This window comes from Phallusia mammillata, chromosome 2 (assembly GCF_965637545.1).
Source record: "Phallusia mammillata chromosome 2, kaPhaMamm4.hap1.1, whole genome shotgun sequence".
Taxonomy (NCBI): domain Eukaryota; kingdom Metazoa; phylum Chordata; class Ascidiacea; order Phlebobranchia; family Ascidiidae; genus Phallusia; species Phallusia mammillata.
In genome coordinates this window covers 21,067,532-21,087,374 of record NC_137253.1, presented here as the reverse complement: position 1 = coordinate 21,087,374, position 19,843 = coordinate 21,067,532, and the positions used below count along the sequence as shown (strand labels likewise).

The window sequence follows — 19,843 nt, the reverse complement described above, 5'->3', positions numbered from 1 at the left end:
GAAATCGCTGATCAGCAATATAGTTTCTCATATCAGCGTGTGTGTTTCAAAGAACAAGAGTGGTCTTCAAATGCTTGCCTAACTGATTCCGTCTAGCGCAGAGGTTCTCAAACTGGGGTCAGCGGTCTTTTTGTTTGCGCACAATCGTACTGCTTTTGTCTTGTCTGTGATGTCACATGCTGTCTTTGGGGCATTGTTATGCGCAATTATGCACAACTAGCTAAAATCCTGCTATCAACTTTCGTTTTTCTGAAATACACATTCAAGCTTAAGGACCGCAAACGGAACCGTTTTGAAAAATAATGAAATAGTTTGAGAACCACTGGTCTAGCGGTATTTTTCCCAGAAATAAGAAATATGGTAAGCTAGTTTGTTATACTTCAACCATGCACCGACCGTAGGTCAGAAAATAAAACATAACGGCCTGATAAACTTTATCTTAACGAATAAAATTGCATTTGGGCAAGTTGGCACCAGAAGCTCCTAACTATGAAATTTACGGGCCTCGGAAGATTTGCAACAAAACGTGACTCGATTTAGTTTATTATCCTTCACTTTAAACGATGATTGCTCCCCAGCTGGCCAAAAACACAGACAAAAGTTACCAACTTTTGAATACTTAACGTTTGTGCTTGCTGTTGTAACAAAAATAATCAGTTCCTTGCGTAAAGTTCGCAACGATATGCTTCTGACGTGGCTGTCGCATGTACTTCAGGTGTATTTTTTTATCCATTCCTCGCCAATATCTTTAATAATTTACTTTCAAATTTTGCTGTGTATTTGGTTATTTTAAAAGTTTTCTGTGTCAAAAATTACGAATCCTGCTGCAGTTGAGTAGTACAAACTGTTTTTCTTTGCTTTAGTGTTTATTTTGCCAAATCCACGTCAATTTAAAAGTACACTGTCGTACAGGATTAAAAAAAATATTGTTTCTCCTCAGTTTGGCCACCGCGACTTTGAGGTAAGATGTGAGTTGAGTAGTATTTAAGCGTTAATATATACCATATAATATTGCTTAACAATCAATCAGGTACATTGATTATGGTTATTCCTGTATATATTTTTTATTTTACCAGGTGTACATCTCGTCTTACAAAACAATTTAGGTACAAATCTTGAACTTTGGACTGACTAATACACTACAAACTTTTTGTCATGGTATGAAATTTTGAAATATTTATGTTTTGAATGAAACTGAATAACTTAAGCAACAAGTTATAATTGAGCATAGTAATATTCAACATTTTTGCAGGTTTTGCTCGCAGCTGCTGTGTGTACAAAAAATGGAAGGGCCATAATTTCTCGTCAGTTTGTTGAAATGACTCGCTCCCGCATTGAAGGATTGCTGGCAGCTTTTCCCAAATTAATGAACACAGGTACAAAATTTGTACTTTAATTAATAATGAAACATGCTCTACTTTTTTTTTCTGCCCTGTTGCCAATCATTCAGTGGTTTTTTTATTGCTTTTGCAGGAAAACAACACACATTTGTTGAAACAGAATCTGTGCGTTATGTTTACCAACCCCTTGAAAAAATGTACATGGTATTAATTACTACCAAAAATAGCAACATTTTGGAAGACCTTGAAACTTTGAGACTATTTTCAAGAGTAGTAAGTAGACTAATACATACAAATATCTGCCCAAAGATTGTTGTAGACATGTATAGTAACTAGTGATGGGATGGGTACTTGGTACTCTGTATCGATGGTATCGACCAATTTCAGTGGTATCGATACTCGTACTCGGTATTGAAATATTTTGTCTCAGTTTTCGATACCAACGTGCGAATACCGAAGGTCAGTTTACAACATTAGAATACAGCCAACTTTATACCAATATTTGCTTCGGACAGCACAAAATCGGGAAAAAGTTCAACCCGGTTACGTATATTTTTTTCCCTATCGTGTGGAGACCACATTTTTCTGCATGTGCATGTGTGCGCCTGTACCCCGACCATGGTAGATAAATTAGCCAGTGATATACAACAATGTACTTAAGTACTCGATATCGAAGGTATATACATGTGGTACTCGTACTCAGTATCGGTACTCGCTTCAAAACCTGGTATCGTCCCATCACTAATAGTAACATCGTAAAAGAAAACAGTGGCATAGATTAAACATAATGTTTTTTTTAGATTCCTGAGTATTGTAGAGTAATAGATGAAACAGACATTCAGGATCATGCATTTGAGTTGATTTTTGCGTTTGATGAAGTTGTTGCATTGGGGTACCGGGAAAGTGTGAACCTTGCCCAAATAAGAACATTTACTGAAATGGACTCCCATGAGGAAAAAGTTTTCAAAGCAGTTCGCAAGGTTTGAAAAAAAATTCTCTATTGTTTTCTTCTTTCTAACACGAGTTTCTTAGACATAATCACATAACCCCGTAAAGTTAAAATAACTGTACTTGTGAAAGTACATGACTCAGAAGTTTTATATATGCCTTGTTTGTTTGTACATTGCAAAGTGTTGAAAATCATTTTGTTAGTTTTTGTTGGATTTACCCATTTTCCACCGTATTACCCCCAAGTATTTTATATATTTCTTTTATTTAGCATTATATGTATACGGCAAATAATTTTGTTTGTCTAAAAATTTAGATATGTTACAGTGCTTCTGATTTTGGGCGGTATCGCCCACTCTTGCAAATTGTGTAAATTTAGGTGGGCAGTATAAATTAAGTTTTACAATGTATTTAATAGGGTTGGCAAGCCGGTCAATTGACCGGTCAAATACGGTCAATTGACAGCACTTTATTTAACCGGTCAAATACTATTTTTAATTTTAAAAATCAAATGTGTTAAATTTGTTTGTACTTGCTTTTTGGTTGTTGGAAAGGGTAAATTATTTCTAATAACCCTCAGATAGAACAGTTTAGGACATACTTTTGTATTAATAAGTGCTTTCAAAGCCAATATAGATGTGTTTTGTTCATTTAAAATAAATAACAAAACAATTAGGAGATAATTTTGATTTGAAATTATGATCTGATTTACGTCATGGCAAACTTTGCAAGGTTTACAATGCAATTAAAAAACATGGATCACTTCTAGTTTATTTAATAAAAACCGTTTTATTTTAATAAAAATCGAGTGTGATATGTCCGTGGGGGAAAGTTAGTTCATTAGTGTTTACTTGGATATTTTTTGTAAATGTTGCACATTTTTATTGACAGATCAAAAAATCTAAGTTATTTATAGCATCTGTGTAAACTTGTAGGTCTACAGTCCTTTTTTTCTATAGTTGATCCAAAAATTGTTTGTAGCTATTAGCTTATAGTTGCCCTGAATAGATTTTTTTGGATAAGTTACAGGTCAGTACTTATTGGGATAAAGTACGTACATATCAAGCTTTTGTATATTCCTTTTTTGTCATGAATGGAGATGTGATAACAGCATAAATTACGACTTTAAGTAGGATAAGCGAGTTTTACAGTTAAATCTCAGTCAAAATTAGACTTTAATATGATGTATATAGAATATAATGAGAATCCAGTTCACAAATGTGATTACTGAATGAAAATTACAGGCACACAGGTGGGGCCATTGATGAAATGAAGCACGCAATGCAGTCGGAGTAGTCTGTAATATAATATAAACTGAACATTTCCCATTTCAAAACAAATTTATATGAGTTGAAACCTCCATTTCCACTACTTATGGTTTAGAAGAAGATTTAACTTCAACTTTAAACTAAAAGTGCAATTTAATAATGTGAATAGTATTTGACCGATATTTGACCTATTTGACAAGTATTTGACCGATCAATTGACCAGATTTTATTTGACCGGTCAAATGCCCAACCCTAGTATTTAATGATGTTTATAGGTGGAAAATTGTGATTTAATAATAATCAAGTAAAAGTGAGCGTTGGGGTAAAATGTCAAGAAGTCTTGATCTAACTCATGACTTGTAGTGATTGCAACATAATTTGTGCAAACTTTGCAATAGTTGTTTATCAAAATAGCTCGTTTTTGACTCGCTAGCTTAAAGCTTGCGAGGAAGTTGAAATGTATATTTTTTTTTAATAGTAAAAATATACTGGTCAAAATAGTTGACATGCAGTATCGTTTATTTCGTAACCCACAAATCAAAATTCTTGCAACAACAAACTTTTGTTGACTTTTACAGAGCCAGGAGGATGAAACCAAGGCTACGATGCGAAGAAAAGCAAAAGAACTACAGCAGATGCGACGTGATGCGATGAGAGGCAATGTTAGAATGGGAGGTATGAATTGCATGCAACTTTAGTTTACTCTATTATTTTAAACTGCAGGTATGTTTATGTTTTACCTACATTTAAGAATATGACTGACAAGCTCCAAAAACATTCAGTGCCTTTGTTGTATGTTTGTAGGCAGCAGCAGAGGATTCGGTGCTGGTATGGATGGAATGAAATCTGACTTACCAACTCAAACTTTGGCACCAGAGCCTGCAAAGAAAAAGTCTATCCCAACAAGGTATGGCTTGTTTTATACAGCAAGGATGCAAACAAATCTATATTTTTTGGTTTTTAAATGTTAAAGGTCACATGGCAAAGCTATGAAACTTGGTGCAAAATCGAAGGATGTTGATTCATTTGTGGATAAACTTATTTCTGAGGGTGAGCAAGTGCGTTCTGGAAATATGAAGTCCAAAAAATCAGATGTTGCGAAGACTTCGGTACCTCTCACTGAAAGGTAGTTGTTTAACCTGCATTCTTGCTGAACATGTTGTGACCAAACATTTAAACCTCTAAAACAATTGTAGTGTGCACATCCGAGTTGAGGAAAAGTTAAGTGTGACTGCTGGAAGAGATGGTGGATTACAAAACATGCTTCTTGGTGGCATGTGCTTGCTACGAATATCTGATGGCCAGTTTGGTTGCATTCGAATGAAAGTAGAAAACAATGACAACAGAGGTTGCCAAGTACAGGTTAGTTACTAATATCAATAAACTTGTTAATAGGGAATTCATAATAGGGAAGTTAACAGGGAATTTATAAAACAAATGTCAATTCAAGGGGAATATTTGTAAACAAATATAAATTAAACACATTGTTTAGTTATGTGCATATAGTTTGATTTCTAAAACCAAAGGGAGGTTATCAAGTTTTTAACTTTTTTACTGTGCACAGAGTTTTTAAATGGTTGATTGTAAAACCCTGGGCATTGAATTTATACAAATGAAAAATCAGTTTCAGATCAATGTTTAGGAAAGGTCGGGTAAATCAATCATAAATTAAAGACACAATCATACAATGAACCACTTTAAACAGTTATTATTTTTTTTCATACATAGACCCATCCTAATGTTGACAAGAAAATATTTCAAGCAAAAGGCATTGTTGGTCTGAAGAGTCCAGACAAACCTTTTCCACTCAAACAGGATGTTGGTGTTCTGAAATGGAGATTGCAAACAACTGATGAAAGTCTTCTGCCCCTTACAAGTACCCTGTACTATTTTTCTGTTGTGCAAGCATAGATTGTGTGGCTTAATTGATTTACTGTGTCACTAAAACTATCGTTAATGAATTTCAGTTATCGTAAGTTTTCACATAAAAGTGGTACATGAAAGCTGTATAATTCTGTATAAGAATTGCCAGTAGAAAATTTGGGAAATGCTGGATCACTATAGCTTTATGTTGATTATCCTTTTATTATTTTAATTTGTGGTGTATCTTTTTGTAGTTAACTGCTGGCCTAATGAGAATGCTGATGGTGGCTGCGATGTAAACATTGAATATGAGCTTCAGTTAGAAGAGTTGGAATTGATTGATGTGACAATTAGCATCCCAGTTCCATCTGGCGTAGGCGCTCCCAATGTAGCTGATGTAGATGGAGACTTCAAACATGACTCTAGGAAAAACATTCTAGAATGGTTTGTAACTTTATTGTTCTGCAGTGTTATTGTAATTATTTTAAATAATGTGTAAAATTTATGTAAAACAGGTCGTTGCCAGTGATTGATGCAAACAACAGCTCTGGTGTAATGGAATTTAGCATTGCTGGTTCCCCTGACGATTTCTTTCCAATTAATGTTTCATTCCATGCTACTAAAAGATCATACACAGACCTGCAGGTATTCATTTTCTTGGTGTTTATTTTTGGTTACATGTTGTGTAAAAGCTTACTTAAACACAAAATGCATTTTAGGTAGTGGATGTTGAAATGGCTGGTGATGGGTCCCCTGTGAAATACTCCACCGAAACAGCACTTCTTGTGGAAAAATATGAAATAGTTTGATCTTTATTTTGTATGTTGCTTCAATAATCAGCCAATACATGTAGATATATATGCGTCTTATTGTATGGACTTCTCTACCCAACCAGTTTCACCATGGTGCCACTTTCTATTTATTGTCGTATTTCAATACTTACTGGTCAATCGAAATGGTTATTGTTATATGACAAGAATATCTTTTGTGCAATAACCCAACAATGGCGTCTGTATTAAGTGTGACAGGACTTTGTACATAACATTGCAATTAAAAATGTGTCTTGTTAAGGCGACAGTACCAATTTGTGTAACTTTTGCATCCTGGACGCTTATGGATTGAGTAACAAGACCGTATTTAGAAATAAAAAGCGGCAGAAGTTGTTTATACATGAAACCTTGTGATGTTTTTAGTCAGTGTTTACTGCAAATACCATTTTTAAAAACCCGGTGTGCTGAGAAATAACCACCAGAGATTCAGTACATTTTTAAAGAAAAATAAAGGTCTGCCAGTTTGACCAAGATAAAACTATCCATTTAAAAAATTATGATTTTATGGCATTTTTGTAGATTTGTTTTATCATAAATAACTTAGTGAGTGATATATGGTTTATCTACGAAAGATAAGTATTTTTTGTGCACTAGCAGAGTCAAAATCACCGTAGACTTTGACATCAGTACGCACATTTCTTCAACAGATGTGAAAATAAAGCCACGCCGCCATTTCCACTTTTTCGGTTTAGCGCAATGCAAAACAGTAAGCCAAAAGGGCAAAAGCACTAAGCAGCTCAGTTTACTGTTTCGAGAAAGAAATGCGCTTGTTGTGTGGTGGTGTAGCCTATTAGTCGTATTTGGAGTGGAATAATGTGTTTGTAAAGCTCGTTACTACCGTTTGCAGTAAATATAGCAAACAAAGTATTTGGTGCATTGGTGGGATAAATATAAACCATACTTTCCCCATTCAGTTTCGTTTTTTCGACAAATAGCTGCTACAAAACATTCTTTAAAAACAGAACTTGTTATGAACTGTTGTTTTTGACTTAATGTTGTGGTAAAATCCTTATACCCATAATTTCATTCCATTATTTTACTGTCCAGTAAAACAATGTTTTTTTTAGGAATTAAAGCAAGTTTTTTCTCATGGTTAGGTTTGTCAACTTGAATTAAGTAGCAATACACCGATCTGATGACAGATAAAGGCAAGTTTGCTTCATTACTGAAGCAGTTTTCAATTGTCAACAAAGGGAAGACATTTGTTATTTCTTCACCCTGCTGTTTTTTGCATACAGTTGCTGGTACAGTTCCAAACCTAACAAAGGAAACATTGGGTTATATTGACAAAAGCCTTCTTCCAGATGTGTCTATTGTACCCTTGCCACAAATTGCAAAGCATGCAGATGTTTTCAAATCTTTCGATGGTTCTGCATCAGAGTTGTTTGCTCAGGACCCTGAAACTTTAATATACATAAGTGTGCAAGATTCATCCAATCCTGTGCCAACTGGCCATAACACAAAGAATTCAGTTGCTGTTTGGGACAAAGGTGGCAAAATTAATATTACCCCTGAGTCTTACATGAAAGTTGTTGAGGCTGTACAACCGATGTTCTATGAATCATTAGCTGATGGGGATGTGGATATAAAGTCCTCTAAAAAGCGAGTGGTTAAGTCTGTTGACCGTACTCTGTCTCATCTACAACAATGCATGGACATTTATAGCAACAACAAACTATCATTGAGCAGCAACATGTTGTGTTTGTTGGAAGGTGGTTACAGTAAAGAAGAATCTCTTCGCTGCGTTAAACAAGTCCTTAAAATGACTGAACAGTTTGATGTTTGGGGGTTTGTATTGGATTCACTACCTAAAGAAATGGTTTTGTCTGAAGAAATTAAATCTTTGGTTGCATCCATTTGCGAAGATTTGCCTCCTGACAAACCAGTTGCTGTTTACAAACATGGTCACCCACTTTCAGTACTTGACTTAATGCAAAGTGGGGTGACAATATTCGACACCAGTTATGTAACCAATACCACAAAGGATAATTTTGCATTCATTTATGAAATTCCTTACCAAACAGAATATGGTTTTGCTACAAACAAATCTAAAGCTGTTGATACTAAGTCTGATGATAATGGCAAAATTGACATAAACTTTGTGGAAAATCTGAATTTAGCAAGCAAAGAACATGCTGAATCATTCTTCCCAATTCTCAGTACATGTACTTGTTACACCTGTGTCAATCACTCCCGAGCATACATTCATCATCTCATAACTGTAAATGAAATGCTGGCACCAGTCCTTATAATGATACATAATCTACACCACTTTCTTACATTTTTTAAAGTATTACAGAAGATAGAAAGTTTAGAGAAACTAGATCTGTTCAGAAAATGTTTGATCGAAGTGAATTCTTCTTCTGAATATTGATATGATTTGTTTCTTGTGTAAAAATAATTCTAAATCTTGCAAATATCATTTTTTAGATTGATGGGTGCATAATTTCCTAAAACATAGTTTATTGTTTTAATTCTGATTATGGCGCTGGCTGTCAGTGTACTTAAACAGCAAATTGAAAAAGCTAAGGAAAATTTAAAAAATGTTGATGACAGCATTAAGAAAGTGACTGGCAGAGATCCAAATGAAAAGAGGTTTGTTTATTATGAATTGAAATTAAATTGATTTATCTTTGTTCTACTGCAAATACATGCCACACTCACAAATCGTTTTTATTTAGGTTTCCTGCAGATGAACATGTGCGACCAGGCAGAGGCCGAGGTGGCACTGTGCGATTGGGAAGGTATATGGACTAAAATGCCTTATTCACTTAAAAGTTAAACCATATCAAATGTCTTATTTGTAGGCGTAGCCTTGATGATAACCATGCATCAATGGAAGAACAGCCTGGACCTCCTCCTGCGAAGCGTGCTGGAGGAGTATTTCGCAGGTACGTTCACTTTTAATTACCACATTGTGCTTAGTAGTCAATACAACCTGTTTTTTATGTGTTTGCTGCTTAGGATTGGTTCAGCAACAAGCGGCATTGGAGGAGATCGTCGAGTGATCATCCCAAATATACGCCATTCCCATAGAACACAGCAGCCAGACAGTGACTATGAAGATGATGAACCTGTCTCTAGGGTACTGCTTCTGAACGAGTCTATTTTAATTTCCCTCATTGTTTCCATTAACATATTGACACTCACTATGGAAGTTTTTATGCTATGGGCCATACACTACAAGTCATGTTTAATAAACAAAACATTGGCACTTCCCTACCCTTTTTAGTTTTTTTTGTTCAATGTGTGTAAATTTTGTTGTGCAATTTTTAGTTTGAAAGGCTCTTGTCAGTTTACTGTTCTTACTTTACATTGTAATAAACATTTTGTTTGATTTTTTTACAGCCTACTGTACAGTCGTCTGTTGTTTCAACTGCAAAAAGTCATACAAAAACTGAACTCATCCATGCTCAAAATGTTGATGAAAAAGGAAAAGCGAGGTAAGCATGAAAAAGGTTTCGTTTAGTAGCTGGCTGTGGAAGAAACTGTTTTCTCATAAACCTTTGCATTTAAAGAAACCGAAGAATGTTTGGAATGCTTTTGGGAACATTGGCTAGATTTCAGTCTGATGAGAGCAAAGCAGATCTTGCGGTATGTTTGGAATTAGCCCAATCCAATTTTCACAATTTACAAACCATCAAACCACCACAGAAACCTCATGTTTAGTTGCATATTTGTATTATGTAGACAAAACAAGAGCAAAGAAGGACTGAAATTGAAAAGCGCCTTGAGGAAACAACTGCAGCTGAGCGAAGAAAGGCTGCTGCGGAAAGAAGGGAGTTGTTTAATGAAAGAAGAGCACAGCAAAGGAGAATAATGCTTCTTGAGCAAAAAATCCTTTTGGCTGGCGAGGTAATAAAACATTGAAAAAACTCTGTTTGCATACCAACATGTGTAAATGTAAAGTAAGTTTTTTGATTTTTCTTTGAATGTATACTTTTTACACAGAGGTATGTTATCTATCTTATTAACTACTGTGTTATGTTAATTGTGATAGATTTTATTCATAAGAATGTAAATTTGTTGTTTATAGCTGGAGGAGTGGGAAGCAGAATGGGAGAAAAAGTCAAAGTTCATTATTACCAAGGCTTCACCCCCTATATTTTTTATGCCCAAGGACACTACTGGTCGCACTATAAGAGCCCTACAAGAAAGTCGAAAAAGAATTAAGGGTAAGGTTACTAAGGTTATATGAACATATATTGGTGACCATCTAAACCAGGGATGTCAAACATGCGGCCCTTTAAGAGGTTTTGTGCGGCCCCCGAAGTAACTTTGAGATGTTATGTATTTTACTCAGGCGAGATACTCTGTCATCCCAGCGAGTTCACACGATACAATCCCTGTCTATTAGTGGTATAAATGTATTAGCGCTTTACTGGGTTAATTGAAATAACCCATCTTTAGAATCAGCAATTGTGATTGTTCTGTCATTGTACGCTATTGTTTTCACACAAAGCAATAAAGCACAGTTGATTCTTTCACTTTGCTACACTGTATATCTGTTTATTATTTATTAAAATATTGTTTTTTAATGCAGTTAATGGAATTAATGAATCTTTTACTTTATAATCATGCATTTTGTTGTTGTCATGTTACACTGTAAAAATTGACAGTGCGGCCCCTTGACTTACTTGGAAGTCTGTTTTTGGCCCTCAAAGTGGTTTGAGTTTGACACCCCTGATCTAAACTACCTTCTTTTTTTGTAGAAAAAATGGCAACTAGTCGATCATCTATGCAAAAAACAATTGAAAGCATTGATGCTGAGATTGAGGCCTTGGATGCAATGAAGCAACGTATGATTGAAAATGAGGATTTGACACCTAAAAAAATGACAATAGACAAACAAAAAAATGAGGAACCAGCTGACGATCTGCTCCAGGAGCCAAATGTTGATATAAACGTTGAATCCGGAGATGATGATAATGAAGCAGAAGCAAAAGATGAACAAGATGGCGATGATAATGCCACAGAAATGCAACAGGAGGGTGAAGATGATTCAAACATGCAACAGGAGGGTGATGAAGATAGTACAGAAATGCAACAGGAGAAGGGTGATAATGATGAAAAAAGTCAACTGAAAGAAAAAGAAGATGATGTTGAAATGCAACAAGAAGACAATGATGATGGTGCAGAAATGTCAAAGGTGGATGAAGGTAACAACGATCCCAATATTCCAAAGGAGGGTAGCGATGATGACAAGAATGTGTTGCCGGAATATCATGATGATGAAAGTGGTGATATAACAGCAATTCAAACTCTGGAAGAAGTTCAAAAACCTGCTGCGGTATGTAAAAAAGTTGAAGAGGAGAGTACTGTCCCAGAAGACAACTTTCCTGCAATAAATAAGGCAGAAGATGGTACAGAAAAAGTGCAGGAGAATTTAAAGCCAGAAGCAAATGAAAATTTAGGATCTGCAACATCACCATCCAATCATCAGTTAAATGGAGTAGACAAAAGTGATATTGGACAAGCAGAAAAAATGGAAGAGGAAACCTCCGCAGAAAAGGCTCCTGTTGAGAAGGACATGGAAAAGAACTCTTCTGAATCAAGTTCAAGTGACTCTGGGTCAGAAAGTGGTTCCAGTGGTGAAGAACAACAGGAAGAGTCAACAGAAAAACAATCACCAAAAGTGGAAGCAAAGGTTAAGGCAGACAAGGAGGTAACAGAGAAAAAACATGCACCTACAAAGGTCTCCCAAGCGCCAGCGGTAAAGCAAGATGTGTCAAGCCACTCTAAAAGCTCAAAACGGAATTCACGTTCTAAAGAAAGGGGGACAAGAGGGAAAAAAGAAAGAAGCTCTTCATCAAATTCTTCAAGTCCCGAACCAGTGCATAGGTCGAGGTCCAATCGAAGACCTTCCCGAGGATCACCGCATCGTCCCAGAGGCGGATCAGGCCGACGTCGAAGATCCCGATCATCAAGCAGCAGTAGTTCTTCATCTCGTAGCAGGTCTCCGGCACGTTCAAAGAATAGGAGAAGGGACAGCGATCGTCGCCGTCGTCGCAGTTCAAGCAGGAATCGCAGGTCTAGAAGATCTCCACCGCGATCCAGTCGCAGACGATAGGCTTTACACTTCATCATAGACTTTGTTGTGTAAGTATTCTTTTTCGACTCATTTAATCAGTGGTAAAACAATATTAAAACTATTTTTTTTATATCTTTGCAGGTATAAAGCTGCTGTCTAGTATAGCTTACTTTTATTGTGTCAAATTTGTTTGGAGGTAAGCAAAGCAATATGTAGGTATGTTTTGGTCCTTTGGCTTTAAAAAAACGTCTTCGTCCCCACAGGTAAGTATGGAAAGTAGATTATGCCTGCTAACACTTTAATTTCATTCCCATGTAAGTTCTTTCAGGTCTGCAAATCGCGATTGACGATGACATAATTAAAATGTACAAACAAGATGATCAAATTTTCCCTGTGTGTTGCGCGAATAAACTAGTTTATGGCAAAGTTTATCGTTTGTGTATATACCACTATGAAGAAACCAGAGGTTTGTTGTGAAATTACCTGGGATTAGGTAGCAACAGGTTTTAACTTTGTTTATTAAGTCGTATAGGACGATTTCTGTCGCCGTGTTATTCAAAAGTTTCGTTTAAACCACACACATCAAGTTTTTAAAGTTCGCCTCCGTAATTAAAAGTTTTTTCTGCTTGCTACATATTTTGTCGTAAATAACATATATATTGGATGATGCTACTAGACACATGCAGAAATATCTTTGGGAAGTGTTTTTTATATTTGATTAAGTCAGGTAAGCCAACGGCTTGGTCACTAATTTCGGTACTTTTTGTAATTTGACATAACTTATCTGCGGATGTTTTTAGTTGGACTTTGACTGTGGTGGACCTGGGAATTTCTGGTAGGTGGCGCAACAGAGCATAGGCGTTTATGGTGCTCACTCAGCACTTATTCTTACCATAAACCCAAATTGCTGCAACAGCACCATAAACGCCTATGCTCCGTTGCGCCAACTACCAGAAGTTCTCAGACCGGCCCAAAGCCAATGCTCAGTGTTAGTAGCTCTACCTATAAAATGTTCCTACAGGCCAGCAGACCCTCAATCCGGCACTGGTGCTGCCACGGAAACTACTGAGAAATCGCAACTTTGTTTATTAAGATGAACCCCAACTTTACAAATTAGCCTACATGTGATACAAACATCTTTCGCTACTTGTACCTTTGAATGCCTGGTGAACGCAATAATGAACTCAATTCTTTGAAATAAATCCCTAAATCAGGGGTGTCAAACATGCGGAGTTTTTACACGGCCCGCGAAGTAATTTTTAGAAGTTCTGTGTTTTACTAAGGCGGAATACGCTGTCAGACCAAGGAGTTGACATGATACAATCATTCTTTATTAGTGACTGGTATATGACATATGCAACGTTTTAATTTGGATGATCGAAATTACCCATCTTTAGAATCAACAATTATTGCGATTGTTACGTCATGGTATGCCACTGATTTTTCACACAAAGCAATAAAGCACAGATGGTTCTTTCACTTTGCTACATTGTATTTTTGGTTGTTATTTATTACAATATTGTTTTATATTATATTGCGACTCTCGACTTACTCAAAAGTTTTTGGCCCTCAAAGTTGTTTGAGTTTGACACCACTGCCCTAAATTTCCGCTGTGCTGATACCAGAAAGCAAGCAATGGTACAACTAGTAGACTGGCCGAAATAATCCACTTGCAAACACTGTATTGTGGCGTCATAAACAACTATTTGGCAAGCTAAAAGTTACCACAGTCAAAGGTTAAAAGTAGGGCGTGCATGCAGTATGGCACCAAAAGCTCAAAGGCGGCGAAAAAGGAAAAAGACAAGCCGAAAGCAACGAGTAAAGAAGCGAAATAAGGTATTCTCCGTTAGCTTTTCGTTGATAAAAAGACTTTTGAATTGCGCATTATTAAAAGGGACAAACTCAAGCTGCCTGGAAAAACGCAAAATTTGTTACCACACTTAAAGATAAACTTGATGCATTAGCAAACAGCAGACAGTCGGATGACGACACCTTTATACCAAAGGTAACTTTGCAAAGTTTTATCTAAAGGTGTAGGCTACTGAGTTCTGTGTGTATTTCCTTTTAGGATCGATGCAGTACTGATCATACAACAAGTACCGATGTAGAAACATTGTTGAATGAACGTTCTGCTTATAATGGAACAAAAGCCTTAAACGTATGCCTTGACTTTACTAAACATAAAATAACGCTAACTTATACAAGCTTTGAAGATTTTATGAGACCCAACGTTTTACCGTGTTGGAAATGTTTAGCATACAAACGGATACGTATTTATCACAAATAAAACTAAAAACAGGTTTTAAAAAGCGGTATATATTTTGGAGCAAGTTTGTTGAAAATGGAAGACAAACCATGGCCATGCTGCACAACATGATGAATACATTTGAAGTAAGGTTTCAACGTGATGTCTGTAATCTGAAGCAAGACTACCTACAGTCATATTTTGGACCAATCATGAACTTACGAAGAGCTATTCTGAACATTCCAAATAAAAGTCCAGGCGCCAGGTGTGTTGAAGGTCCAAAACCATATATGATTGTAAAAAAATAATTATTGTGGTCCTCTTTTCGGATCTGTATTGTGGCTTTACTGTATTGTTTTCCCTTGTTTTATCAAATTTGTCCCCATTACTTTTTGCGTTAATGTTTGGTTTTGCCTGGTTAACCTTGATTTTAGGCCATTGCTTGATGGCGTGCATGTCGTGTTGGTTGCCTAAATTGACTTGTGAAGCAGGGAAGTTTCGTTTGGCCAAATATGTCGCTTTGGAGTTGTTTTTCTTTGAGTTCAAACTATAAAAACCTGGCCGAAACTGAAGTTTTGATTGTATGTAATCAATAGCCTATACCAGGGGTGGCCAACTTGCCAGTCGTTAAGATCGACGAAAATTTTCTTAATTGTACGCGATCGACTGATCAGTCGTAATTTAGGCTGATACTAACACAAAGCAATAACGCAAATTTTTTCATGCGATTTGCTTGACAATTGCCACATATTTATGGTCATGAGTTTTGTTGGCAAGCATCACCTAGTTATTACAACAATAAAACGTCGCATATGCACACAATTTTTATCAAAGTAGTCAGTGGGAACTTTTAAATCTCCCCAATCAATAGCAACAGCTTCGTTAAAGCAAACACTCAAGTTGTGACGACAAACATTGTAGTTGTTACGACATAATTTGGTGCCAAAATAACAATTGTTACGCAACAAAGAAAGTGACAATTACTTAGGTATTGTCTTATTACACATGTGTGCGTTGTTTCAAAATGACAGAAGTGCTGTTTTATAATATTTAATTTGTTTTTCAATTAATAAGCGTTTGATTAGTTGTGGAGAATTTAGTGGCGATCGACCAGTCAAAAGCAGGCGATCGACCAGTCGATCGCGATCGACGTGTTGGCCACACCTGGCCTATACCTATCACAATCGTTAAATTAATACTTAATATACAAAACACAAGCCAAAACGTTTTGTGTTTTGTTCCGCCTATTTATTGTTGTGTTTCACGCACAACTCTAGAATTTCACGTGCTAAATTGGAAAGTAGCCTATGTTCAGAAATCGGCAAATCAAAAAGATTTGCGCTATATACCGGTTTTGCTTGTCAAAAAGGCAAATGTTCGATTAATCCAAATTTTGCAAATGGGGAGTTTTGCCAAAAAAAGTGTTTGGTCAATGTGACAAATCCCTTCCGGACGGACATTGGTTATTATCATTTTCCGTTATGCACTTATTAGGAATGTATGTACTTGATTTTTAGTTGTGGACTGTGCGTTGATTCAATAATGGAAAACTGTGTACCACTTTTCTCCTCCGGGTGCCAAGACGCAAGAAAAGTGAAAACACTTCTGCATAAAATGTCAAAAACTGGTCAGTCAAAACATGCGGTTTTTGCACGTTGTTATATAAAGTAGTGGTATTGAGCTGTCTCCTACATTTGTGCAGTGCCAGAAACGATTTTTAGGGAGTTTTGGCCTTCGGTTATTCGTAACTCGCATCCCATTTTGCGAAATCTGTTGCAAGCCAGTGATTACGATGTTCTCAGCCACGTGATTGACATCGATGTTGAACTTTCAAACCTAAACCAAAGTCAAGACGTGTTGGATTGCACGAGTTTACTTCGTAATGACAGTAAGAAGCTGCTTTGTAACGCTTTTGAAATACAATACAGCATTTCATGTTGCTTTTATTCCAGATGATGGGTTGTTTGCATTTGAGTTAAAGTTTATTTTTGGTCCCAACCCGTATTTTCAAAACGAGTTCATTTGTAAGCGGTATATTACAAACATTGACCCCCAACATACTTGCGTGTCTTTGAAGAGTGGATCGAAATGTACGATGCTCGACAAACAAGGTATGTACATTTTCTACCTATTTGTGACATAAGTTGCACAGAACTTTATACAGTCTCATTTTTAGCTAAAGATTTTGGAAGAATGCTCGATTATAAAGGACCACAACTGGTTGAAATCGAAGGCACTCGCATACAGTGGTCTTCAGCAAAAGGCAAATAGCGTTACTCTACAATAGTCAAAGTAAATCAAAAACGTTTTGCTCATTCAACAGGTTTTCAATCTGGAGGATTAAGCACCCCTTTATTTTCTTACTTCGAAAGGAGTTGGAGCCTACAGGTTACAGAATTCGATCACACCATACAACAGTAGGTCACATTCCTTTTCTTTGTAACTCAACCGCTGAAAATACATTCGAGTTTTTGAATCCTCAAAATGTTTTGCATTTACTTTGATGTTTTAGACGCAATTAAAGTGATCCGGGCATATCGTTTCAATACTCTTTCTGTTTTAACCTTGTACAAAATCTTCGATACAAACAAAAGGTTTGCAATTTTTTGGTTCTTCGACAGAGATTACAGACTTGGATGCTATTTTCGGGACACTTTGATTCCACGTGCTTTCGCCATATACCACAATGTGTTACCTCAGGTTGATTGCGGCAGAAGCCATATATCAGGTGTAATATGCATCAATTTTCTTCAGTATTATTAAATAGGCGGGGCTTTACTCTTGTGACCCGAGAGATCAAGTTCAAACCAACGATTTGATCAAGTATAAACCAATGGTGTACAAATATTGGCAAATACAATTGGAAAATATTCTTATTTATTTACTGCAAGCGAGTGACATCATTTTTTACATCCACAGAATCATATGCAGATATAGCTTTCAAGCCAAACTGCACACGAGTGGAGTCAAAACAAGCACGAGTTAATCTGTTGCGGAACATCCCCATAGATGAAATGTCAATCACTCAAAGAAGGAGCTTGGTCAACGACATTGCTTCCCAAGAACTTCTTTCACCAATCGATGAAAGTACAGAGATTGAAGTTGTATCGACGGAAGCCGAAGTTTCGTCCTTTCCTACAGAAGTCGCATCATACGCAACAAAACGTGTCACACCAGAACGAACTTACGATAGCAAAGGCTACGATGATAATTCCGTACAGACTACTGTTAAGAACCAAACAACAAACGTACCTTTAACCGCCGCAGGAAGGATACAGCAGAAAAGGGAAAACATCAATAACATTGTTACTCAAGTGACTGAAGAAGTTGGGAACGCACTTAAAGCTCCACTGAAAAAGCAATTGCAATTCAAGGCGGACATAGGCGAAACTACCAACGACAACGTGTTGATGACTTCACAAAGTTATGATGATGTCGATGACGTTGTAATGTTACCCCCTGATTATGACGCTGTCGACGAAATAGTCAATATTCCACCAAGGCCAAGAATTCTTTTTGCTGACAAACATATTGGAAATACAATGATCTCGTCTGGTTTCGATCAATCTAGGAATACAAACCGCATCGAATCAATTCCGACCTCACTAAAAATAGTAGAAGAGATTATTGCCAAAGTGAATGGAATCCTAAAAGAAAAAGGTTGTTGCAGATATTAGTATCACTTTTGTCCCACTATAGTGAATATATTCACATACTTGTGTTTTAATACCGTAAAACGTATCTGAAAACACATCTACTCATTAAAACTGTTTTGCCTAATGTATATGGCAGATTATTAATATGTTTATATTTAACCTTCTTATATCAGGTCACTTTGCGAACGGAATACACTTGGATCGAAACGAGTTGCACAAGGTCATTGAGTCAAAGGTTGTAAATGGGGTAAAAACATACATGAGAGAAAGTGATCTCCCACCTTCAGACAATTCAGTGTCGGGTGAAGGCGATTTGGCTGAAAATGAGGATGAATGGTAAGTTTCAGTTCTTGCTTAACGTATATTATCTGGGTTATTGCTTATTTGCGAACTTATTAGGTATATTCGATCGTTATAGTTTTTGTTGTGGCTCAACTTTGTGTCTGCTTATGTTCAGGCGTTCTTACTGTGCCTAACTGTTAGGTTTCCTACTTTTGAATTGTTTTGCATTGGTCGTGCAAGTTTGGGGTTATTTACGAGTGGGAATGTTTCACAAAAGCATTGTTTTTTGCATCAATAAAGTGTTGTCTCTAACAAGGGCAGAAAATGTACTGCTTTGTGTGATCGAAAAACTGATTTAAATGTTACATTAGGTCAGATGCCAACGTGCCCAGTGTGAACAGAGAATTTGAACGAATTCGATACGAATTAAAGTCGGGAAACTTTTTTTCGAGTCGGTAAGTTACAGTACAACGTCTAATATCACATCTTAAAATGAAGAAACTCCTGGTAAACCACACTTCGTTCCTTTTTTAAGTGGAACTCGACAATTTACTCGAGTTGTAATTATTTTTGCTGTTGTGTGAGTTTTATCTACCGTAATTTCAAAATAATTCCAGAATGTATTGAAAATAAAAGTCTGTATTTGTTGATTTATTATCGTCAATGCAGAATCACAGAATGAATATTTATGAACTTAGAAAAATCGATTCGTCGTGTGACTACGATGCCGCCAGCAGTACAACTACCGTGTGTGAGCATCAGCCACAGTTAATTAAGTTCAACAATGTTCCAGCCTTTTCTATCGAGAGTGAAGCGGCTGAAGACACGGATACAGTTTTGTCATCATCCCGAAGTACTCCGAAAGCAGGTTAATTGTTTGGAGATAAATATTGTATTAAATGTTACAGAAATTTTAACAGGACCATGACGACATTCGTTTGCCAAACAGCGATATGATATTTAATGCCTTTAAAATTTGAACAGAGACTGAAGAATCGGGTTTTTATAATCTTCCAACCCCGAGCACATCTGACAGTGAAGACGATCTTAACAATTTGTCACACAATGCCTCAAAAATGAGATTCGTCAACGAAAACAGCGTCCCCTTATGTTCTACTAAAAGTGAGTTTGAAATGAAACAAACAACACAGTTATGTTTTATTATTGGTCTATTTACAGCTGCCTCGAAGCACAAGCAAGAAATCCTTTTTCCAGCGGATTATGACAGTGAAGCACCTTTTAACCCAACTGATTTTGTCGATACGTGCAAGCAACAATAAAGATTACGATACGTTGAAACTATTTATTTAGTTTCAATGTTTACTTTATCGTGTTAACTGCTTTGTAACACACGTGCTAAAGTTTAGGTATCCACAAAAC

At 36.4% G+C, this 19,843-nt stretch overlaps 4 protein-coding genes across 6 annotated transcripts; all 4 read left to right on the top strand.

Annotated features, from left to right (window-relative positions):
* Positions 1–879: 879 nt before the first annotated feature.
* LOC145215570 (coatomer subunit delta-like) lies at positions 880–6,595 on the top strand. Its single transcript, XM_080084286.1, has 13 exons — positions 880–961; positions 1,077–1,158; positions 1,253–1,376; positions 1,474–1,613; positions 2,141–2,320; positions 4,135–4,231; positions 4,361–4,463; positions 4,530–4,682; positions 4,753–4,918; positions 5,285–5,432; positions 5,674–5,863; positions 5,935–6,064; positions 6,139–6,595. The coding sequence occupies exons 2-13, from the start codon at positions 1,156–1,158 to the stop codon at positions 6,226–6,228; spliced, it is 1,524 nt and encodes a 507-aa protein (XP_079940412.1). The 5' UTR covers positions 880–961; positions 1,077–1,155; the 3' UTR covers positions 6,229–6,595.
* Positions 6,596–6,967: 372 nt separating this feature from the next.
* Positions 6,968–8,680, top strand: LOC145215571 (queuine tRNA-ribosyltransferase accessory subunit 2-like). The gene is made up of 2 exons (XM_080084287.1): positions 6,968–7,397; positions 7,488–8,680. The coding sequence occupies exons 1-2, from the start codon at positions 7,385–7,387 to the stop codon at positions 8,621–8,623; spliced, it is 1,149 nt and encodes a 382-aa protein (XP_079940413.1). The 5' UTR covers positions 6,968–7,384; the 3' UTR covers positions 8,624–8,680.
* Positions 8,667–12,711, top strand: LOC145215569 (uncharacterized). Its single transcript, XM_080084285.1, has 10 exons — positions 8,667–8,844; positions 8,931–8,993; positions 9,057–9,140; positions 9,214–9,334; positions 9,598–9,692; positions 9,768–9,843; positions 9,940–10,104; positions 10,286–10,424; positions 10,962–12,348; positions 12,422–12,711. Exons 1-9 carry the CDS (start codon positions 8,732–8,734, stop codon positions 12,317–12,319), a joined length of 2,214 nt encoding a protein of 737 aa, XP_079940411.1. The 5' UTR covers positions 8,667–8,731; the 3' UTR covers positions 12,320–12,348; positions 12,422–12,711.
* LOC145215568 (uncharacterized) lies at positions 12,681–19,791 on the top strand. Of its 3 annotated transcripts, XM_080084282.1 has the most exons (17): positions 12,681–12,746; positions 13,302–14,116; positions 14,175–14,285; positions 14,349–14,438; positions 14,612–14,790; positions 16,043–16,152; positions 16,228–16,413; positions 16,478–16,636; positions 16,702–16,788; positions 16,849–16,942; positions 17,147–17,253; positions 17,445–18,185; positions 18,355–18,517; positions 18,835–18,918; positions 19,162–19,331; positions 19,448–19,585; positions 19,643–19,791. In XM_080084282.1, the coding sequence occupies exons 2-17, from the start codon at positions 14,042–14,044 to the stop codon at positions 19,741–19,743; spliced, it is 2,595 nt and encodes an 864-aa protein (XP_079940408.1). In that variant the 5' UTR covers positions 12,681–12,746; positions 13,302–14,041; the 3' UTR covers positions 19,744–19,791. The 3 variants fall into 3 exon arrangements, with proteins under 3 accessions (XP_079940408.1, XP_079940409.1, XP_079940410.1); XM_080084283.1 differs by lacking the exons at positions 12,681–12,746; positions 16,702–16,788 and having other exon boundaries at positions 12,783–14,116; XM_080084284.1 differs by lacking the exons at positions 12,681–12,746; positions 13,302–14,116; positions 14,175–14,285 and having other exon boundaries at positions 14,377–14,438; positions 14,580–14,790.
* Positions 19,792–19,843: the final 52 nt, after the last annotated feature.

Coding starts and splice junctions, on each gene's coding strand:
- LOC145215570 (XM_080084286.1), top strand. Junction 1,614..2,140: donor TGAGACTATTTTCAAGAGTA/GTAAGTAGACTA, acceptor TGTTTTTTTTAG/ATTCCTGAGTATTGTAGAGT. Junction 4,683..4,752: donor TCGGTACCTCTCACTGAAAG/GTAGTTGTTTAA, acceptor AAACAATTGTAG/TGTGCACATCCGAGTTGAGG.
- LOC145215569 (XM_080084285.1), top strand. CDS start 8,732: ATGGCGCTGGCTGTCAGTGTACTTAAACAGCAAATTGAAAAAGCTAAG. Junction 9,141..9,213: donor GCTGGAGGAGTATTTCGCAG/GTACGTTCACTT, acceptor TTTGCTGCTTAG/GATTGGTTCAGCAACAAGCG. Junction 9,335..9,597: donor ATGATGAACCTGTCTCTAGG/GTACTGCTTCTG, acceptor ATTTTTTTACAG/CCTACTGTACAGTCGTCTGT.
- LOC145215568 (XM_080084282.1), top strand. CDS start 14,042: ATGGCACCAAAAGCTCAAAGGCGGCGAAAAAGGAAAAAGACAAGCCGA. Junction 14,286..14,348: donor ACGACACCTTTATACCAAAG/GTAACTTTGCAA, acceptor ATTTCCTTTTAG/GATCGATGCAGTACTGATCA. Junction 19,332..19,447: donor CCGAAGTACTCCGAAAGCAG/GTTAATTGTTTG, acceptor AAATTTGAACAG/AGACTGAAGAATCGGGTTTT.